Source organism: Hemitrygon akajei, chromosome 4 (genome assembly GCF_048418815.1).
Source record: "Hemitrygon akajei chromosome 4, sHemAka1.3, whole genome shotgun sequence".
Lineage (NCBI taxonomy): Eukaryota > Metazoa > Chordata > Chondrichthyes > Myliobatiformes > Dasyatidae > Hemitrygon > Hemitrygon akajei.
The window spans coordinates 148,072,443-148,096,519 of record NC_133127.1 but is presented as its reverse complement, the minus strand read 5'-3'; the positions used below and the strand labels follow the sequence as shown (position 1 = coordinate 148,096,519).

General features: G+C 38.8%; 1 protein-coding gene across 1 annotated transcript; it reads right to left on the bottom strand.

Annotated features, from left to right (window-relative positions):
* Positions 1–575: 575 nt before the first annotated feature.
* On the bottom strand, positions 576–22,691 carry LOC140726762 (augurin-like). Its single transcript, XM_073043552.1, has 6 exons — positions 22,482–22,691; positions 7,799–7,858; positions 7,260–7,378; positions 5,063–5,110; positions 2,570–2,721; positions 576–1,087 (listed from the first exon to the last, which is right to left on the bottom strand). The coding sequence occupies exons 3-6, from the start codon at positions 7,327–7,329 to the stop codon at positions 923–925; spliced, it is 435 nt and encodes a 144-aa protein (XP_072899653.1). The 5' UTR covers positions 7,330–7,378; positions 7,799–7,858; positions 22,482–22,691; the 3' UTR covers positions 576–922.
* Positions 22,692–24,077: the final 1,386 nt, after the last annotated feature.

Here is a 24,077-nt window from a genome sequence, read left to right as displayed (position 1 = left end):
TGTAGACTGCCACATTTATTTCAATCGACTCTTCAGTTTTGCCAACATTGAACGAAAGGTTGTGACACCTCCAGGAAGCCAACTCTTCGCCATCTGTGAGTCATCTACCAATACTATCATCAGTGAATTTGAAGATGGCATTTGAGCTGTCCTTAGCCACAGAATCTTTTTTTTATTGAGATACAGTACAGAATAGGCCCTTTGAATCACGCCACCTAGCAGTCCTCCGGATTTAATCCTAGCCTAATCATGGAGCAATTAACAATGACCAAATAACCTACCAACTGGTACATCTGGTCTGTGAGACAAAACCCACTTGGTCATGGGGAGAACTTACAAACTCCTTACAGGCAGAAATTGAATTCAGGTCACTGGTACTGTAAAGCATTGTGTTAACCACTACGCTACCATGCCACCCCCTTTCCTTCCCTTCACTTTCCATTTACCTTTCTTACTGTATAACCTACGGCTTGTGATGCCTTTGGTTACTTTCCCCGATAGCTCCTTGTGTAACCCAGTGACTATCTTTATAAACTCTCATTGGTATGATTTCACTGCATAGAAAATCAGTAAGAACATTATTTATCTCACTGCTTTAATCAGAAAATGCCATTTTAGTAAAAGACATGAAAGAGTTAGTCCAACATCCATTTAAAAACTTCTACAATTATGTGATCTTTAGTTACATACCAAAATATTGACATTCAATTTTCAGCATATAAGAAATTAATTCAAGGTGATCAAAATATAACAGAAAAAGCATTAGGTTGTCAGAAACAATTTACATTTGTAATTCTTGGTAAACCTAACACAAAATCTAAACCTTGCAAATGAGTCAATAATATTCAAAAAGATGATTATATACTTTACGCCAATAGGTGAAAGGTTAATCACTAATATTTATGGACTATACTTTGTTGCTTTAATCATCATAATTAACATCAGCCCCATGCCGCATGGAATGCGCATAATAGGGGCCAAATGGAGAATTCCCATCATAATGGTAGTGGTTGTAGTAGCGATGGTAGTCGTCATGAGTGCCACCTTGGTATACATTCTTCCAATATGCAACAGCTTCTTCAAATGCCTGCAAAATTATTTTAAAAATAAATTGATCCTTTCCAGTAACTTCTGAGCTATTATTATTTTCAACTTGCCTTAGTCTTAAAGATACCAGCATGAAAACAGGCTGCTTCATCCACAAAGTCTGAGCAAACTATCAATGACCTATTGCAACAATCCCATGCTTAATCCCATTTTTATTTCTCCTTTTATTCTCATCAAACTAACCCCAAGTCCTGCCTATCACTCAGTTAAACTTGAGGGGCAATTTACAGTGACCAATTAACTTACCATCTCACATTTGTTTGTGATTTGGGTGGAAACTGGAGCATCTGAGGGAAACCCACACAATCTTGGTAAATGTACAGTCTCCACACAGGCAATATCTAGCGTCAGGTTACAACCCAAGCCTCTGACACTAAGGCATCAGAAAATCTGGAGCCAAGAAAATAGGCTATGGGGAGTAGGGAAGGAATCTGTGTTGAGACCCTGCATCAGGACTTCTCTGGATGTTAAAAGTGTCAGGGATAGAGCTTTCTTGGTGGTAGTGGAAGCCCTGCCATTCCTTAAGCCAAACCTCTGGATTCTGCAGGTTAAACACTCTGCATCCTCATTAAGTGAGGATAACGTAGGGGATTTTGTGGCCGGTAAACACACGTTAGTAGGAATCTGCTCTTGTGTCTGCTCTGCAGTCGTATTATTTGAGGAGTTGAGTTGTCCCACGCCGACCAGCGTACCAACCTATAATAATTAATTCCATATCTCTTAATGCCTTCCTCACTCAAGTACCTGTCAATGAATCTTAAATTCTGTTACTATTCCTTCCTATGACCTTGTCTGGCAGCTCATTCCAGATACCAACTACTCTGAAAAACTTATCACTCAGCCTTCCGCTAAACTATCTTCCTCTCACCTAAACCTCTGTGCTATAATTTTTGATACCCGAAAGCAGTGATTGCCTACTCTATCTATGCTTCTCATATAACTTTATACACCTCAACATGTCACCTCTCAGCCTCCTGCACTCCAGAGCAATCAGACTCAGCCTATCAAAACTCCTCTAATAACAGTCCTCCAATCCTAGGAAGATCTCATTGTTCACTTCTTTCAACCAATGCTTTACTACCAACATTTTTAGGAAAAAAAAAATGGTTGTCTATAAACATCATCTGTCAGGGTATTTTTGAAACTCTCTTTTTACTGAATTAAGATCTTCACCAAAATGCTTTCATTTAATTTGGGTTTCTATTTCAAACCTAAGCTTTATCTCTTTTCCCTGTTTATCATCAGCCTCCAATTTGTACTTTTAAGTCCTAGCCCTCTCTTTCAACAACAGATTCAGAACATTTATGTCCCTGCATTTCTTCACTCAACCACTCTGCTTTGTCCAACTCACACACTCCTCCAAAGCAGTTAACATCTTCAGGGCAGAAGCGATAAGGGAGAAAATTGCTGCCAGTAAACCTAAATATTAAGTAGATGTTTGAGAATTGGGGAAGATACTCACAGCTTCAGAAAATCCCATGTCAATGAACTGCTGATACCATTGCTGAACATCGTCGCGAGATCTATCCCAAAGGTGCCGTTTGGAACGTTTCAAACTATTCAAAAACTCATTAGCTTTTGATTCAGAAACCGAAGCAGACAATTTCTCTAAAGCTAAAAACAGTGAAAATATTTTAAACAACTTAGTAAGTGCCTGTATTTTCATAGTGCTTTATAACATAGAACTTAAATAATTAATAAGACACCTTGTGGCTATGATGTGCCAGTTCTGTAAATGTTCCACTTGTATAATAAGTGGAAATACATGGGGCCTAGATATGTGATAATCATAGTGAAAGGACTAACATGAGAACAGGAGTCTTATTATCTGGCCCCTAAATCCTATTGTAGCACTGAATAAGTTTGGAGCAGATCTTGCCTTGGCTTCAGCTCCAATTTCCTGCTTGTTCCCCATGGCTAGCATCCATCTGTCTCGAAGGACAATGGGTGGTGATGATCATCATCCCAAGCCTGGGCAGAAGATATGGAGATCCTGGGATGCCTACTCATCAAGACTGCGTGCTATGTGTGCATGGGCCAGACATCCTACCCGTCCTCTGTAGTTCAGCCTGAGTCCAAAAGGAGTTGAGTTTCTGTGTATCGCCAGCGAGGAGGCACTTCATGAGGCTTGCTATTGGAGAGGCTACATACTGGCAGGGAGAGACTTACACATTCAGCTCTCCTTTTCGCAAGACTGCTAGCCAGTGCTGGAAGCTGAAAGTGAGAATGACAAGCACTACTCACTACACTACCATACTAGACACTATAAATGTAGGAATAATTTTAATCTAAACTCTGCCTTGAATATACTCAATGATTAAGCCATCGACTTTACAGAGACAATAATCCAACAATTCATCCACTTCCTCTTTAAATACTCCCAAAGATCTAACCTCCAGAACCCTCTGTGGGGGAGAATTCCAGAGATACAACACCTTCTGTCAGAGGGTCAACATTTGTCCTGCCTCGCTGCTTTCTGAAAGTTGTCCTTATTAATATATGACCTACTGAAGTTTAAAATGGCACTTCATCAAATGTTATTTGAAAATGCAAGTAGTCACTATGACTGTAAATTTGCCAACAATTTCTGATGTCCAACATTTCATATTTAGTAATTGGATAAGAGAAACATCTAGCTCAAAAGAAAATAATATGGACAAGTATCTGAGTGAGGAATGGTTTGTTTCATTTAGTAAGCAGCAGCCAAAAGTAAAATCTGTCTCATTGAGTCTTTTACAAAAACATGCATAAAATTGAGAGTTGTTTGGTTATAATTCTAGTTCTAGTCATAACTAATCAGGAAAACGTTTCCCAATTCAGTTGAATGCAGAGAATCTATGACACGCCCATACCAGAGTATGCCATTTTTCGGTATATGATAGTCCATATTATCCTGCTCATTTATGTATCTCTACAATGAATACTTTATTCCTGGGTTAGATCGTTAATCTAACCCAGGAATAACTAATGAGTTTCTTCCATCCACCTTTTTAATAAGAATGAATTCAACAGACGATAGTGACCACACTTAAATCTGAGTTGCATTGTTATGTGTATATGATAATGATGCACAATTATCCAATCAGCCTCTTTTCACAGTATTGTATCTAGTTTGTCAAGTAGCAGTTATAAAATAAAATTATGTACTTCACTTAGTAATATTAGAACGCATAAAAAGGACAAATTAGTATCATGGTAAAAGAACCAAGGTTGATTAACACCTCCACCAATTAATCCATCCCACCACCACTACTTTATCATTTCCTGTCAAAGTCACCTTATCTACAGATCCTCCAGTACCTAGCATCCCTTATGTACAGTATATAAAATCAGTTTATGTATATAAGCTGATCTTATGTATATTATGTATATATTTTGGGTTTTATTGTGTTTTTTATACTGCATTGGATATGGAGTTACAATCCTTTACACTTGTAGACTGACAAATGGCAAATAATCTCTTGAATCTTGACATTCTGTGAGGCACCAGCTGAACTGTTTTGTACAGCGTGTTACATGCACAATAATGAAACCATCAAGGGAGGGACAATAGGAATTCCTTAGCCTTAAAATCCTTAGTTGTCATGGTAAACATATTCTTCTGTACAGCATTGACTAGAAATCTACATTTATGTGAGTAAACTATTCCAAATAGGATAAGGTAAATGACAGGTCATGACTTTCACAGAAACTTTTGTTAAACAAGCTTTAGAAACTTTCACTTGCACAGAATATCAGACACTTGGAAAATGTTTGGATTTGTGATTGGATTTGCTACCAGAGTTATGAAAGAAATTGATGATTTTCTTAATGTAGCTGATGAATGAGAAACTTAGGCAATGATTGTGACATCCAACTCTTCTTGCTTTTTCAAGAGTATTTTAATGGACCCATCTAACAAATGCTTAGAGTGATAATTAAAGTATGTAATATACACCAAAATAATACCCCTCACCATGTCTTTTCTGAATCATCTTGCGTAGTTTATTTCCACTTGAACCATCTGAAAAAAGGAACAGAATGATGGGAATTTGTTCAATGGGGCAATCAGAGGATGATGAACCAAGAGCAGTTATGACACAGTATGTAACTACTGCTTCTAATTCACTGGTGTTAACAAGTGAAGGTTCTCCTACTTCTATTGCTAAATACAAATGCTCAGCAAAGTATCGTTTTATCTCTAAATATTACATAGCTAGTTTCTTACGTTGTGGCTCTTTATCTATCAGCACATGACTGTACCAATAAAAAGCAAATACCACCGTTACAAAAGCTGAGTGACGAGAAATAATGACAGTTCCCAAGTTGCTACGGAGGGATCTAATCCATTTTCTACAGATTGTGTGCAGTAGCAGAGCCTTATCAAAAAATGCCACGTCCTTGTAGATAGCCTGTCTATATACCTTGAAACTCCTCTGCATCTTCCACACAACTCACATATAACGCAACCCAGGATCATGAGCAAACTTAAATATAATACAATTGGTCCCAATCTGGACAGTGAACAGCTGACACTGGCCAAAACTCCTCAACCTGAAAATGACCCATTTTTGCCTATACTGTGTTCTTCCCTTTACCGATCTTCAGTCTAATGACTCCCAACCCTACGTGCTGTAATTTTACGCAAGGCCTTTGAATGACTAAATACACCACATCTACTCTACTCTGCTAGAACAATTCAAAAACCTAGCCTTTGTTCCATGCAGAAAATCGTCATTGACCGCTGTAAAATTACAGCATCTTTGTATTCCCTCTCTTGGTCCCATCTGGAGTCCACTATCACGGCGTTTTCCGAAAACTACAGCTGAAAGCAAGTTGGGGACTTAGGCCTTCACATGGAAAGCAGGATTGTATTATCTCTCTACAGAATCTGAGTACTTCTTCACCCATCCTACCCTTGCCATTCTGTAATTCAGCCCCTCTCATCCCTACTCCCCTCCCCTCCACGCTCTCAAACAATCTTGTTGTTTCTCCATATACTTCAAATAAAAGTTATTAAAAAAAACCTTATGCTAGTAAACTGAAGTAAAATCAGAAAATGCTGGAGAATACCTAACAGGTCAGACGGCAGCAGCGGAGAAATAAACAGAGTTAATGTTTCATGATTGATACAAGGTTATCCACCTGAAATACTGTCTGATATTTGCTTCACTTCTGCTGCCATACCCGAGTCTTCTGGCAAATTAATTTTTATGCTAATTTGAGTAGTGTTTTACAAATTTCATTGCTTTATCTGCTCTTGTCATGATAGTTGAAATATTCAAGCAGGTTTTCTTTGAAAATTATCCACCAATGAATCTAGCCTGTAGATGCCTTAGAATGGATGTGAGACTGTATACCGACTGTGCAAAAGCAAGATGTTTTTGTGTTAGAGAACTTTAGACAGAGAGGGGTCACAATGCGTGCAATTATGTTGGAGTCTCACCCAGGGGGATATTCAGTATCTGTCATTGTATTCGCTGCTCTGTGATCAGGTCACATTTAGTCATGGAATAGGTGATCAATAACTAAACAGGTGCCAGGCTGAGCAGGTTTGTATCAAGAACAAGACTACATGCAGCCAGAACTTACTGACATTCTGTTCGATTCATCTTTGTGCATGTCCCTAAATGCAAGTGTTTCTAGTAGCTGTGTTGCTTATGATCTGAAAATGGTGCGGAGGGAACAACCAATTGCTGAATTTCAGGATTGCTTTGGGATTCTTGAGCTTCAAGTTAGTATGCTTTTAAGTCTTCCTAGTTCTGATGAAAGAAACCAGAACTCACTTCCCTCTCAATAGATGCTGCCTGACCCTCCAAGTATTATGGCATTTTCTCTTTTCAGATTTCCAGTATCTACAAGTTTTACATTTGATTTTTGACCTTTGGGAGAAAATATACCAGAAAACTAAACATCAAATATAAAAACTATCAAAAATAGTAGAATTGCCCTTCCAAATTTGCTGAGTTGAAAAAAGTTAATTTTATATTGACTTATTTATTTTTCTAGAGCAGGGATGCAGATTTATGAAATCACTTCTGATATATGACTCAAATATGCTTCTAACACTTGGAATGTATCCCATGTAATTAAAGAAAAGAAAATATGCCAATAATTAAATGTCAAAACAATGTGAAATTCCCTGGACAAAAATCATTAATCCTTCTACTTACTTGGTAACGTAGACATCAACAGAAGTATGCAAAAAATGACAAGAGGAAGTTGGCTTGGTTGATGAGACATTTCTTGAGAGAAGGAGTTTAATCAATAGATTCCCTGAAGACTTAGATGGCTAGAGAGAGAGAGAAGAGAAAAGTTTGAAGATGTAGCAAACACTGATCTCTGTTGAGGCTGTTGAAGTGCTGTCTTATATAATCTATAATGTAACACAGAGCAATATGAGTCGGCCAATTGCCCCTCATGTCTGTTTCACAATCCAATAACGTCATGGCTGATCTTTCCCCTGGATTTACTTCATTGCATATCCCAAGAGTTCCTTAACATACAAAGTTTAATGACTTCACACTTGAATATACTCAGGAACTGAGCCTGTACGTTACTTTTGGGCTGAGAATTCCCAAGATTCACTAGCTTCTAGGTAGAGAACTTCCTTCTCATTTTAATCCAAATGGTCAATAGCTTATTCTGAGATAGTGATTGCTAATTCTACATACCCCAGCCAAGGGAAACATCAGCACCATATTCATACTACCTGTTGTGTCAATGAAGTCACTGGAGAAAAGTACTGGTAGATATGAAGCAGCTTCTTTATCTGGCAAAACAAGATACAGCAGGCATTATATGGAGACTCTTTTGGTCAAAAGGTCAGCTGGCCTAGCATGGGGAACAATATTTTTATGTGCTAAACAGCAAAAGACAGTTCCATATTTACAATGTATCTATAATGATTTCTTTGAAACTACACACAAACTTCATAGCTCTCGATTCGCATCCACGGCACAGACATCTGAATGAATTTTAATCAGCATCATCTGGTCTGTGATTCACGACTTTCAGGAACCTACTGTTCATTTAAATTAAATCTACAATTTACATTCAGATTTGAAGATTCGTGGCTGAGAAGTCATTTGCTAAATGTAAATGTGCTAAACCCAAAAAATGCTCTAATAGAAGAGGACATAATTTTAAGGTGATTAGTGAAAATTATGGGGGGAGGGCCAATATTTTATATTTTTTTTTTACACAAAGAGTTCTTGGTGCATGGAGCACACTGCCGGGGTAGCAATTGAGGTAGATACAGGAGGTACATTTAAGAGACTTTTAGAAGCACACAAGGATGAAAGAGAAATGGATGGCTATGTGGAAGGGAAGGGTAGATTGATCAAGTAGCTGGTTAGAAGGACTTATGCTAAATTAAACGAACTATTCTCAGTCATCAGCAAAGCATGAAGGCTGTTTTCAGCAATGCCATTTACTGATTAATAATTACTTATCAATATCCTACATCTGGCCATGGGCTTCCTCCAGTGTACATCAGTGAGATGTCTAGTGCAGTGCTTGCTGTACAATCTCACCAAGATATCAATGAGTTTTATTAAGAACTCAGAAAATCAGAAGGATGTTGTCAGGGCTTGAGGACCTTAGTTACAGGGAAAGGTTGAATAGGTTAGAACTTGATTCCCTGAAGCATAAAAGAATGAATGAGGAGAGATCTTTTAGAGATATGCAAAAATATGAGGGGTGTAGAAGGGGTAATAGGGTATGTGTGTGCAGGATTTCTACCATCAGGTTGGGTGAGACTAGAGCTAGAGGTTATAGGTTTAGCATGAAAGCTGGAATATTTAAGGGAAATCTGAAGGGGAACTACTTCACTCAGAGAATGGTGTAAGTGTGGAGTGTGTTGCCTGCAGACGTGGTAGATGCAAGATCAATTGCCGCATTAAAGAATGGCTTAGGTAGGTATATGGATTAGAGAGTTATGGAGGGCTAGGGTCCAGGTGTAGGTAGATGCAACAGGCAGAAGTCCAGGGTAGCACAGACTAGATGGGCCAAAGGACCGGTTTCTGTGCGCTATGACTCCAACTGCATTCGGCAGCATCTCATCTCCCAGCCATGCAGCGGAAGGAGACACAGACTGCCAGGCTGCACAGGATATAAAGATCTCCTTGAAGGTGAGAGTTCCCAAAAAGAGCCCATGAAAACTTTGTCATCCAAGCAACTCCTGTGCCCTTAGCATGCAATTAGACTGTCAGGAAGGGCAGGCAGAGGACAGGACAGAACGGTAGCCAGCAGGGTGAGGAGCAGTGCACTAGAGATGCAGAATCACAAAGGGTAGTAAATGCAGTACTCAAAGTGTTACATCTGAATGCATGGAGGATAAGAAATAAGGTAGATAATCTTGTTGCACTATTGTCAGGTATGATGTTGTGGCCATCACTGAATCAGGGCCGAAAGATAGTTATAATTGGGAGCTGAATGCCCAAGGTTACACTTTGTATTGGAGGGATAGGAAGGTAGGCAGAGGGGGTGGCGTGACTCTACTGGTAAAGAATGACATCAAATCAGTAGAAAGTTGTGACATAGGATCAGAAGATGTTGAATTTTTGTGAGCTGATTTAAGAAACTGAAAGGGTTAAAGGACCCTGATGGTTTTTATATACAGGCCTCCCAACAGTAGCTGGGACGTGGACCACAGATTACAATGGGAAATTGAAGAGGTGTGTCAAAAGGGCAATGTTATGATAGTCATGGGATATTTTAACATGCAGGTTGAATGGGAATATCAGGTTGATAATGGATCTCAAGAGAGTGAGTTTGTTGAATGCCTATGAGATTTTTAGAGCAGTTCGTCGTTGAGCCTGCAAGAACGTCAGCTATAATGGACCGGGTGTTGCGTAATGAACCCGAGGTGATTAGGGAGCTTAAGGTAAAAGGACCCTTAGGAACCAGTGATCACTATATGATTGAGTTCAACTTGAAATTTGATAGGGAGAAAGTGAAGTCTAACATAGCAGCATTTTAGTGGTGTAAAGGAAATTACAGTGATATGAGAGGAGCTGGCCAAAGTAAATTGGAAAGAGATGCTGGCAGGGATGACAGCAGAGCAGCAATTGCGTGAGTTTCTGGGAAAATAAGAAAGATGCAGCATAGATGTATTCCAAAAGTGAAGAAATACTCAAATGGGAAAACAGTAGAACCAAGGCTGACAAGGGAAATCAATGCTAATGTCAAAGCAAAAGAGGGCATACAACAAAGCAAAAATTAGCAGGAAGATAAAGGATTGGGAAGCCTTCAAAAACCTAGGGAGAGCAACTAAAAGAATCATTAAGAGGGAAAAGATAAAATATGAAGGCAAGCTAGCAAACAACATCAAAGTGGATAGTAAAAGCTTCTTCATGTATATAAAAATTAAAAGAGAGATGAGAGTGGATATAGGACTGCTAGAAAATGAGGCCAGAGAAATAATAATGGGGCACAAGGAGGTGGCAGATGAACAAAATGAGTATTTTGCATTAGTCTTTGCTGTGGAAGACTCTAACAGTGTGCCAGATGTTGAAGGGTGTGAGGGAAGAGAAGTAAGTGAAGTTTCTATCACAAGGGAGAAGGTGCTCAAAAAGCTGAAAGTCCTTAAGGTACATAAGTCATCCGGTAGAGACTGTGAAGGCATTAGTGATGATCTTTTAAAAATCATTGGACTCTGGCACAGTGTGCTGGAAAGTTGCAAATGTCACTCCACTCTTTAAGAAAGGAGGAAGGCAGCAGAAAGAAAATTATAGACCAGTTAACCTGAGTGGTTGGGAAGATGTTGGAGTCAATTGTTAAGGATGAGGTTATGGAGTACTTGGTGACACAGGACAAGAGAAGACAAACTCAGCATGGTTTCCTTAAGGGAAAATCCTGCCTGACAAACCTGTTGGAATTATTTGAGGAGCTTACAATTAGGATAGATAAAGGGGATGTAGTAGATGTTGTATATTTGGACATTCAGGAGGCCTGACAAGGTGCTATACATGATGCTGCTTACCAAGTTAAGAACACATGGTATTACAGGGAAGTTACTAACATGGTTAGAGCATTGACCATTTGGCAGAAGGCAGCGAGTGGGAATAAAAAGGTTCTTGTCTGGTTGGCTGCCAGTGACTAGTGGTGTTCCATAAGGGTTGGTGTTGGGACCACTTCCTTTTATGCTGCCCTCACCTTGAGTATTATGAACAGTTTTGGGCTCCTCATCTAAGAAAATATGTGCTGACATTGGAGAGGGTTCAGTAGAGGTTCACAAGGATAATTCCAGGAATAAAAGGGTTATCATACGAGGAACATTTGATAGCTCTGGGCCTATACTCGATGGAATTTAGAAGGATGGGGGGGGGGGGGGCGCGGGCTGGGATTGGAATCTCAGTTAAACCTTTTAAATGTTGAAGAGCCTAGACAAAGTAGATGCGGAAAGGATGCTTCCCTTGGTGGGGCTGTCTAGGACAAGAGGGCACAGCCTCATGATAGAGGGGTGCCCATTTAAAACAGAGATACAGAGAAAGTTCTTTAGACAGAGAAAGTGAATTTGTGGAATTTGTTACCACAGACAGCTGTGGAGGCCGGGTCTTTTGGTATACGTAAGGCAGAGATTGATAAGTTCTTGATTGGCCACGGTATCAAAGGTTACAGAGAGAAGGCCAGGGACTGGGGCTGAGGAGGGGAAAAATGGGCCAATTTTGCTCCTGTGTCTTATGGTCTCACTCTTGGTTGCACTGCCTCCACAAGTGAACAGCACAAGTAGGCAGTATTGACTGCAGCACGGTATAATTCCACATGTAGTTTAAGGAAATATCTCACACCCAAATTCAGAGTTCAGATGGAATATGACGTGTTGCTACTCCAACCTGAGCAGGGCTATATTACAGCCATAGAGGTGGCCATGGACTGAAATGTTGAAATGGGAATGGGAAGTTGAGTTGAAATGGGAATCCCACCTTTTGTGGTGAATGGATAGTCTCCAATTCAAAGGCATGAACATTAATTTTTTTCCAGTTTCTGGTAATTTCTTACCCCCCCCCACCCCTCCCCTCTTTTTTCCCTACTCTGATCCTTTATCTTCACCTCACCTGCCCAACACCTCCCTCCGGCACCTTGCCTCCCTCACTTTCTCCCATTGTCCACTGCCCTTTCCTTTCAGATTTCTTCTTCAGCCCTTTACCTGTTCCACCAATTTTTGCCCAGCTTCTTGCTTCACTCCCCTCCTCCACCCCCCACTTTCCCCCCTCAGCTGCCAATTTGTACATCTTCCCTTCCCCTTCTAACCCCTTCATTTCCAGTCCTGATGAAAGCTCTCAACAATACTAATAAAAAGATTAAAAGAGAAAGCTCTCAACCCAAAATATTAACAGCTTATTCCTTTCCATAGATGCTGCCTGAGCTGCTGAGTTGCTTCCGCATTTTGTGTGTGTTGCTCTGGATTTCCAGGATCTGTAGTATATGCAATGCGGATGCATGGCTCCTGTAATAGACATAAATGGTTGGATACGTGGGCAGAAGGTTGGTAAATGGTCTTCAACTGAGAAAGTGTGAGGTTATAAATCATCGTCGGATGAGGCAAATGATAGACAATTATCTATATTAAGAGATACAGAGGGATCTTGTAGATTAAACCCAGAAAGGTTCAGATGTAATTAGGCAGCAATTAATACATTGGCCTTCAGCGCTGCCACTGAAATTCGAAAATAGAGTAGTACTATCACAACTGTAGCAGGTGATGGTCTCGATTTCCTTGATCAAGGATATAGATAGATAGATAGATAGATAGATAGATACTTTATTCATCCCCATGGGGAAATTCAACTTTTTTTCCAATGTCCCATACACTTGTTGTAGCAAAACTAATTACATACAATACTTAACTCAGTAAAAAATATGATATGCATCTAAATCACTATCTCAAAAAGCATTAATAATAGCTTTTAAAAAGTTCTTAAGTCCTGGCGGTTGAATTGTAAAGCCTAATGGCATTGGGGAGTATTGACCTCTTCATCCTGTCTGAGGAGCATTGCATCGATAGTAACCTGTCGCTGAAACTGCTTCTCTGTCTCTGGATGGTGCTATGTAGAGGATGTTCAGAGTTTTCCATAATTGACCGTAGCCTACTCAGCGCCCTTCGCTCAGCTACCGATGTTAAACTCTCCAGTACTTTGCCCACGACAGAGCCCGCCTTCCTTACCAGCTTATTAAGACGTGAGGCGTCCCTCTTCTTAATGCTTCCTCCCCAACACGCCACCACAAAGAAGAGGGCGCTCTCCACAACTGACCTATAGAACATCTTCAGCATCTCACTACAGACATTGAATGACGCCAACCTTCTAAGGAAGTACAGTCGACTCTGTGCCTTCCTGCACAAGGCATCTGTGTTGGCAGTCCAGTCTAGCTTCTCGTCTAACTGTACTAAAAGTAGCATTAAAGACAATCTAGAAGAGATTTGCTAAAATAATTCCTGGGAAGTGAGGGCTTTCCATCACAAATGGCTATACCAGACCTGTTTCCTATAGAGTGTTGGAGAATGAGAGGAGACTGACTGAAATATACATACATCAACAGCGGCAATAACAAGCTAACAATAAGTAACAACTTACTGGATAACATCAAACAAGATGATGTAGTTACAAGAAGCAAGTTACTTAAAACAGAGTGTGGTGGATCCCAGGAATTCTCTACGCAGGAAGGCTGTGCAGACAACAGTGAAAGTTTTTAAAAAGCAGGTAAGTATTTTTTTTTATTCGAGTGGGAAATTGAGAGCAATGGGAACAGGAGAGCTGAGCTTTCACGCTGGTCGCGTTCAGATAGATTGGTCAGGCAGCTTTGTGAGCCCTATTCCTGCTGTTATTTTCCTGTGGACCTTTGTTCCAATTAAGAGCTAAATTAAAATGTAGGACATTCAGAAGATTAATTATGAACTTTAAAATACCTTGCCCAGCTGTGTGCAAGTCGGAAACTCAAACTCACACAGCAATTATTTAAAACAAAGCATTTTACTTGAGAAATTTTGCATGATTCTTCATTTACTAATGCCTCTAAATGAGCTGACTTAAATTTAAATACCTTTTTTATATACCTCTTCTATGAGTGTTAGTCTATGTCTTACAGGGGCTCCCCTCTGCTCAGAAAAGATCATCTAGAATTTATCCTATAGATTCATCCCTTGTAATTTCTCTGCACCCCCATGACTGGCATTTGGAGCATGTTGAGTGGCCATTTGCTTTCATTGTTCTGTCAATAACATGTTGTTTTACCTCAGCCATCACTGTTATCCATCTGCTGATTTTTTATATTTACTTATTGTCACATTTCACAAAGAGGTAAATGCTGTGTGAACAGCAGGGCTTTTTAAAAAATAAACACAAAGAAATGTAAATGTCCAATTCGCACTTCCACTGAGAAGTAATTAATCAAGGCCATCATCTGAAAATATTAATTCATTTAATCTACCAAGCTGTTGAAAGCTTATTAGTATTTGATTAATGAACCCAGCTCACAATCTGATTATCAGTCTGGAATGCTTTGTACATTCAAGGCTTTAGAACATAAAAATAAAAATCACTAATTTTTTAGTTCCGTTGTCTCCAAAAAAAATTCAGAAATTCAATATTTTGATGACTATTTACTTAAACTTTTCTTTGCACGCTCCATTTGAACAGGGCATTACCGTCTCTACTGTTAAATAGCTCATGAGAAATTGAAAGTTATTATCTATGAATCAGAGGGCTCCAACTTTCCTTTGAAATAATTAGAAAATGCTTGCTGGTACCTGGGTCCAAGTGTGACAGTCACACTTAGAGTAATGGAATCCAGATGAACTGCCTGGTGCTGCTTGATTATTCTTTTATAAAGCTCAGAATTTTAATTTACAAATTCCAGAAGCAGCAGTAATTCCAGTCAGTACTGCATTTCCACTTCACAACTGCAGTATAATGTGAAACAGCAGTGCATTTTGAGTAGAGGAATAAGATGAATATATATATTTTCAATGTCTTCATTCTGTCTGAATCTGTCTTGCACTCTACAACAGGAGTTCAAACTTAGGTCATCTCCAGGTCACAACCACTTCACTTATGGACCCAGTACATATGAACAAGTGTTTCGGAGACTAGTGGAATGGATTTGTCAGTTGCACAGGTTGCAGACATCTTCTGCTGGGTGGAAACAGAACATATATAGTCTCGCGCTCTCTCTCTCCCACCCCATCTCTCTCTGTCCTCATCTCTGTCCTAAATTTACTCCCCTGAATCTTGAGACTATGTCCCCTGGTTTTTGTCTCACCTACCAATGGAGACAACATTCCTGCCTCTATCGTATCTATCCCTTTCATAATTTTATGTGTTTCTATAACATCTCCTTTCGTTCTTCTGAATTCCAGCGAGTGCAGTCATATCTTCAACAGATTGGTCAAACATAATTTCTTTATCATAAATATATTTTGGCTCTGTATAACTTTTTTTTGCTCTTTTCAATGTGTTTTGTTGTTACATACGTACTTTGTAATGTAACATAGCAGAACCCAAACCAATTGCTGCTCATAGCGAAGAAAGGGCACCAGAGATTTTACAAAGCAATATCATCTCTCTCTTTATCTTTGATCAATACAAGAAGAAATGGAACTTAAGCTGTATGATGAAAAACATTATTGCTAATTCCAGATTCTTGTTCTAATGATTTAAGAGCCTTGTGTACCTACATTTTACTCTTAGCTCCATAACGTCCATTTCACCACTTGAATTCACATCCATCGCTCTCAGGCTAATGAAATGGCATGAACCATTGATATATTCTCTTTGACCTACCTCTCAACGGAAATCTACAATCACCACTGCTGTTTCCTTCACACCACAGCTCTGCCCTAAACATTCATCCATCTTTAATGCTTTCAAACTCCCTTTCCACATATTGAGCCGAAGCAGGTATCATCTTCTAAAAAAATGGCATTGTACACAAACACTGAAGAAACAGAGCTCCATTCCTTCACTCTCCGATTTCTCAACTGCTCTTTGCCCTTGGACTCCTCACCATGCATCCAATGGGATACAAGACCCATCGATCTTCGGCTCCTGCAGTGATCTCTGGCTTTCACCACCCTTTTTTCCATAGAATGCTTAAAATCTCAGAGTTCCATGTGATACAACTGAGGTCATAACCATGAAACCAAATTTCTGAGTCAGAATTTAATATTTGAACTTTCAACAAATACAAAGACTGGATTTCTATCTATATGTTTCCATTTACACTGCACATCAGTTTTTCTGCCAATGAAACCTTTCAACACACCTTTGTCCCGTACAAACTAGTCTTCACTTGACACATTCCCAGCTGACATTTTAATCTATCCTTGAGAAATGTCAGTTTGACCAAAATCTGTCCATCACATAACCATGCCCTCGCTGACCTACACAGGCATTTCATAATATAATGTGCCAAATTAAAATCCTATCCTGACCTTTAAATTTCACTGAGGTTCTTTCTAATGTTATTATATGGTTAGGGAGCCTAAGACTTTTGCACAGTACCTTAGTAATTTTATGTATAACACTATACTGCTACTGCAAAAAAAAAATCATGACATATGAGAGTGATGATAAACCTGATTCAGAAATGTATCTCTATTGTGGACTGAGAGTGGGAAGGGAGCAGGGAGAGGGGAATCATGGTTGAGAAAAGGGGAAGGCAGAGGGTAGCACCAGAGAGACATTCTGCAATGATCAGTAACCAATTGTTTGGAATTAAATGACCTTGTTTAGTGTCTCAGGACTGGGTGTGTCTGCACCCGCGTCACTCCCACCCATCACCTCGGACCTGCTTCTGTGCCACATGTCCCAGACCCCTCCTGTGATGCTCCAGCATTCTTCGCTCCCGCCGGATTTACAAACTCGCTATCCGCTCCACATTGACAAATACAGAAATGTGGAAAAGTCTTAGGCACATACCTATGACTTTAGCACAGTACTTTATGCTTGTGGGGGGGAGGGGAGACGCCAGTATCCTAATTTCTACCCACTTCCCTTTCTGTAGCCAAGGCATAAATAAAGGGAAAACTGATTACATTTAAAGCTATAAACATGGGATTCATACCATTCATATCATTCATACCAACATGAGTATCACACACAAGAAGCTGGAGGTACTTAGCGAGTTGGGCATCATTTAGGTATTAGGCCAAGACCTTTCATCGAGATTGGAAAGGGAAGGGACAGAAGTCAGAATGAGGAGGTGAAGGGAGGTAAGGAGTACAAGCTGGCAGGTGATAGTTGAGACTAAGCGAGGGAGAAGGTGAGTGGGTAGGGAGTGGAGGTGGAGCAAGTAGCTATATTTTAGAGTTTTGGTGTTTAAATTATCAGATTGGCCTAGATTTACACCCAGTAGCCACTTTATTAGGTACACCTGCTCATAAATGCAACTATCTAATCAGCCAATCACGTGGCACCAACTCAATGCATGAAAGCATGCAGACATGGTCAAAAGGTTCAGTTGTGCTTCAGACCAAACATGAGAATGGGGAAGAAATGTGATCTAAATTACTTTGACTATGGAATGATTGTTGATGTCAGACAGGTGGTTTGAATATCCCAGAAACGACTAATTTTCACACACAACAGTCTCAAGGGTTTACAGAAAATGGTGCGAGAAACAAAAAAAAAATCCAGTGAGCTGCAGTTCTGTGGGCAAAAATGGCTTTTTAATGAGAGCTGTCAGAGGAGAACGGCCAGACTGATTCAAGCTAGCAGGAAGGTGACAGTACCTCAGATAACTGCGTGTTACAACAGTGGTGTGCAGAAAAGTATCTCTGAACGCACAATACGTTGAACCTTGAAGTGGATGAGCTACACCAGCAGAAGATCACCGACATACAGGAGGTACCTAATGAAGTGGCCACTGAGTGTATATGTGACTTCTGTGCTCCTTGAATAGGGCACAGATCAGAAAAACACACACACACACACACACACACACACACACACACACACACACACACACACACACACACACACACACACACACACACACACACACACACACACACACACACACACACCAAAATCCAAAATAATTAGCAGGTCTGGAACAATGCCATCTGACAACTTCAGAACCACATAGCAGCTCAATGAGTGTAATACCAAGACAGCAGAATATGGAACATGTGGTGGGAAAATGAAAGCAGCAGTTAATTATCAAAGTCAATACATTTGAATAATTTAAAGTTCCAGTTATGAGGCTAACACTAATTATAATTGAAAATAGATTTTCATAATTGAGATTAAGAGCATAAATTTTACAAGTTAAAGATATTCTAATCAAAAAGTGATAAACTATTTGGCTGACCTTGCAAAGTAATTGTGTTTTAATTAATAATTCAATGTAAGAATCATCCCAATCAATGCAAGCTTGAGTTTGTTTTTTAGGTCAACACTGTGTTAATTGATAGTGGTAGTATCCAGCAACCGGGCAGTAAGGGAAAAGGAACATTCATGCCTTTCTCTGAGTTATTGCCAGGTGCAATTGTGCTGGAATTGTTGCCAAGGGAACCCTGCACAAATGGAAGCAGTTCATCATTTCCACAATGCGGTCTCTTTTGCCATGAACAGACTAAGCGTGAACTGAGTATCTTTTGTGCAGAACGTCTCTGTACAGCCTACGAATATTACCCAATGCTTATTCATCATTTCTGTTGCCTGTCTAACCTCTCAACCCATCCTTCCTTTGCTATTCCAATGAGTAGTAATACATGTTTAAAGAACAGGACCTCATCCTTCAATTCAAAAAACTACTGATTTCTATGTGCAGTTCAGGAATTTTCGGTGATTACCATAGTGCGGCAGTGAACTATTATTTACACCTTCACCACATCCAGTCCTGATGAAGGGTCTCAGCCTGAAACATCCACTGTTTACTATTTTCCATAGATGCTGCCTGGCCTGCTGATTTCCTCCAGCATTTTGAGTGTGCTGCCCATCTTTTTAAGTCTATTATCATCTTTGCTCTGGCATCTCTCGCTCTCCAGCCTTCCATCTTTTCTCATTTTCCCCTCATTCCCTTCCATACCTGTATACTTCATTAAAAACTCCCATCTCTAGCCTTTACTTGTTCTGAAAGGTCCTGAAGATTTAATGTTCCTTTTTCCACAATCATGCCTTCCTTGATGAGTAATCCCAAGCATATTGAGGTATTAAATCAAGAATTCTTGCATTTCCAGAACAATTGAATAAATATGTACAGTATAGGTTGGATGTTGCTTTATCTTGAGAAGCTACAGCCTCCTTTAATGCCTCCTCTGGCCAGGCCTGTAAACATGCGAGAAAGCAGAAACTTTTTGCATTGGTATTGCTTATCGCTTTGTGCTATCTCAACGTATTTAAGTTTGGAATGATCTCCACAGATGGCATGCAAAATAAAACTTTTCCACTGTGTCTCTGTACATGTGACAACAATAAACTACTTACCAGTTAATACAATTCTCCCATCTTGCTGATGATTTAACACTATCCAGCTACACTAGGTCCCAGTATACAGCAGCACTACTACCCAGTTCATTCATTCAACTTTGCAGGCAGAAGTGAACTTTATAGGTCATAATGAGAGGAAAAATATACAATTAATGCAATATAGAGGGTTATCAATATGAGGAGCCGAATTAATAATTGAAGAATAAATGTGAAGGATAGTTTAGATCTGTAACAATTGTGGGAGCAGTTCACATTGTGGAGGAATAATATGGACTGGCTAACCCAAAGAGTCGATTTCTGGGTTTAGCACCTGTATTTCTATGAAACTTCTTTGCCATCTTCTTCAATGTCCCATGTGTGAAAGAAGTGAGCGCACAGAAATATAACATTGTTATGATTCTTACGTTCTTTGACCTTTCTGTGATCTTCAACATCGGTGACCATAGCATTCACCACAAATGTCTTTCAAGAGTTCAGCTCTGTAGTACCACCCTCATAATTCCTTTACTTGCTACCAGAGCTCGTCAAATGACTACATTCTTACTTTTACCATCATTACCAATCATTTTTGAAACCAAGTTAGGATTAATTCACCTTCTCATTTATTAATCCATGGGCAATACTGCTTCTTTCAAATGCGTAATATCAAACCATGGTTTGGCGAGAAATTGATCTCAGCATAAAATCAACACAATCAAAGCTATCCTTCCCACTTGAGAAGAATGTAATTTATGTATGTAATAATGCCAACTACCTTCCTGACTTATACCCAACAACAATATCCCTGACTTCAATTTTCATCCTCACATCCAGATAGCGAGGGAGCTTTCACCTTCCTCAACACAAGCTCTTCTTCTTATATACAAAAAATACAATCCACACCCAATGGCTGCTTCTATATACAAGTACTTCTTGTCTTCATTTCCTGCATTTTATTGTACACTGAGTAATGATGGGTTATTATGACAACTCTAATAGTCATGAACTCCAACTCCAGCCACTTGGAAAGGAACCAAAGGCAGACGCCCGGTCAAATTACCTCCGAGGCAGAGAGTGCTGCAGAGTTCAGGAATCTTTTGCAGCTGGATATTGTTCAGCAGCTCACAAGTTGGGAGAATTAGACACAGTCATTGTATGAAACCTCACTGCCTGAGCATTTATTCACAGATTTATAGGCACAGACACTTACTTATACCGCTGTAATAAGTAAGAGATACAGTGCCGAACAGACCTTTCCACCCCAACGAGCCACGCCACCTATTGAACACCAGCCTAATCACAGAAGAATTTACAATGACCAATTGACCAACTAACTGATAGGTCTTTGCACTGTGGAAGGAAACCAGAGCACCCAGAGGAAATCCACGCACACACAGGGAGAACACACAAAGTGCTTATAGAGAGCCCCGGAACTGACCTCCGAACGCCTCGAGCTGTAATAGCATCGTGCTAACCACTGTGCTACCGTGGCCATATGATGCATTTAAAGGAAGCTGTAGCTTCCCTCGACAAAACACCTCCTGCATTCATTTATTTTTACCCTTTATTTTTCAATGCCAGCCAGCCAGTCACAGAAGCAGGAATGCAGTGGCATAGGCTGTATGAGGGGGCAGAAAACAACAATACTAAGAAACTCTTACTTTTTACTGCTGACGGCAAAACCTATGGAAAACAAAATTTATATTTCTATGATCAAACGTATAGCCACAACATAAAAGAGTCTGGCTAAGCAATCTTAATGCCATCCTATCCTGGCAACACTGGAAATAAGGTTCAGCTTTACAGCAGATTACACAAAATTCAAACAGTACTTTAGCTTTAATGAGAAGCAAATGTTCCTGCATATAATCTATATTGGAGCACTTAGCTTCTTTTTTCACTTTACTCGTTTTGCCAACAGAGTTATGAATTTCCTTAACTTTGAATTTCATCTTCATTTGATTCTTTAGAATTCTTTTCTTGCATATTAGAACAAAATAGTAAAATATGACATGCAATATGCAGAATATTTTATTAACCCACATACATAAGAGTTTTCCAATTTTTATCTAATTTCTCAACCTAGTTTTTTTCATCTGGTGTAATAAAAAATGGAACCCACCAACTTTTTCCAGAGTTCTGCAAATGGATCAATTAATAAAATAAAAAAGACATTTGCTCTCATACTCGGCTTTGATCATTGCTTTGTGCTTGTCCAGTGGACTTGGTGCATTCTGTAAGTTTGTGTTTCTGCAGCTTTGAAACAGATATAATAAACAAAGTATATACCATCATTTTCACAACAGCCTTCAAAGCAAGTAATCAAAACTACAAAATAAACGTGCTGTTAATTTACATTGGATTTTATTGAAATTATTTTAACAGAAGTTGACCACCCAATCGTCCCCAAATTACACTGAAGTCTTAGAATTTGAAATTACTAATCCCAAAAAAAAACACCACACCCAAATAGCCAGTAAAGTTTGGCAAGCGTGTTCTAGGGGAAAGTTAAGCAATATCATGGAAAATTAATAGATCTTTCTATTCAAACACTGGCTAAAAAAACATTTTAAGAGACAGTAAGATAGATTTTATCTCAATGCTTTACTGCTTTATTAATACTTCAGAGCCTGCCTTCTTAACACTTAAAAGATAACTCGTTAAATATCTGAAGTGTAATTTTAGGTGCTAAAATTACAACATATATAATTTTACAAAAGCAACAAGGCAACTTAAAAGTATACAGGACTTTGAAATTTGAAAGTATAATGACTAGGTCAGCAATTCTATACATTATTTCCTACGTAAACTACGTACTATCTCGTCTCTAGGAAAGCGGCACAATATTCATTTCTATTGAACATTTTTTGATCTAAATATAACATTTTAAAATTCTATTTATTAAAAAATGAAAATCATACAGACCAGATGTCAGCCGTAAACCCCTACATTCATGTTTACTTTTCAATTTAGTCAGTTTACCTTTGATACGAAAGCTTTTCTTTCCCTTTGCCTCGTAGGGTTAAGCAGATTTTCAGTCCACAGCAAGACTCTTTTTCTATGTTGCACAGTTTGGTCTGATCTACACTAGGGATGGGATCTGAACAGCCCAACATCTAGAAATAAATCTGCTAAGCTAACATTAGTTTCATCATCTTAGAAAGTCTGGCAACATGCATTAAATAAGGCGGACTAATTTGGTAATGCGTTCAATTCAAACTGAATACATTTCAAGCTGCTATAGATTGTTAACAGATGTCTGTATGATGTGTGCCATAAAGAATTTGGTGACACTACTTAGATCCAAGTTTAAAAAAATCTGTGCCAGATTTGCAGTTTAAAATGAATACTCGACATTAATACATGTTGGTTTTCTGTAATCTTTCATTAATTGTCAAGCAAACTGACACTCAATTTACATAAACATGAACATAATACTAGGTTAAATGCATAGCTTACTCTAAATTCAATTTGTTTTATAATTATAAGCACACAATTATCACATGATATACTACTTAAATGACTTAGCCTAAAAAAAATGACCATATATATTATCTGCTGCAGCCTGTTACATCAGTTCAAATGGGATATGCCATAATATCAGGTTATAGTTTACACAAAAATATCTCCAGTTTCTCTGAAAACTGAACATACAGATCCAATACTGCATCAGCTTCCCAGATCCCAGGAAAACATGCATATTAGAGTCGGCAAGCTACCATTACTCAACCATTTTACATTAAATTGTTTGGATAAATTGGAACATATATTTTTGCAAATTATAATTATCTTAGATATCTCCGATTACAGAATACATCTACTTCAATTTGTGAGAGAATGTATGCAGTAGCACACGGACAGCATAAAAATCTCTTTTCACCCGACACAAATATCAATTTCGGTGAAGTGCTTTAATGCCATATACTAGGTAAACTTTGGATACAAAATGAAATTTCTTCATGAAAAGTTCAACCCCACTCCATAGCATTTATTCCTTGTTTAGCAAGAATACAATATATATGCTAAATGCTTCTTATGTGAAAAGGTCATGTCTAGTAAACAACGATGAATTCCAATATTATTTTGGTTGTGTGGTTTCAAAATAAAAAAAATTCCATATTTGATTTTCCCTTCACTGCACTAATTTGAAGATAAAACAGTGTTTTGGGGTTTAATAACACCTCCATTTCCACATTTTGAAAATCACTGCTTTTTCATAGAAAGTTGGCATATAAAGAGGCTGGCAGGACAATAGATTGGTACACTAAGAGTCTTTCACTGGATACAAAGAAAAGTCAATTCACAGGATAGGAAGTGAGTTATTAAAACATATACTAATTTAATAGGACTTTGGATGATAACAATTTTCTTTGAATCTTTAGAAACAGCTGGAGATGTCTTTGGTAGGATAGCAAATATAACCCCTCTGTTCATTGGTCTGATAAATCTGTACCTACAACAGACAATTATAAAATTACAAGTACCTATGGAATCCAAGGAAAAGAGAATTCAAATTTAAACACATTTTTGGAAGCAGTCAGTATATAATTCAAAGTGCATTTATTATTGGTTTGTATG

What these genes read in the sequence shown, in the direction of transcription:
- LOC140726762 (XM_073043552.1), bottom strand. Translation starts at nt 7,329, where the DNA reads ATGTCTCATCAACCAAGCCAACTTCCTCTTGTCATTTTTTGCATACTT. An exon ending in GATGATTCAGAAAAGACATG is followed by an intron (nt 2,722 to 5,062) that starts GTGAGGGGTATT and finishes CACTGTTTTTAG; the next exon opens with CTTTAGAGAAATTGTCTGCT. An exon ending in ACATGGGATTTTCTGAAGCT is followed by an intron (nt 1,088 to 2,569) that starts GTGAGTATCTTC and finishes ATAATTTTGCAG; the next exon opens with GCATTTGAAGAAGCTGTTGC.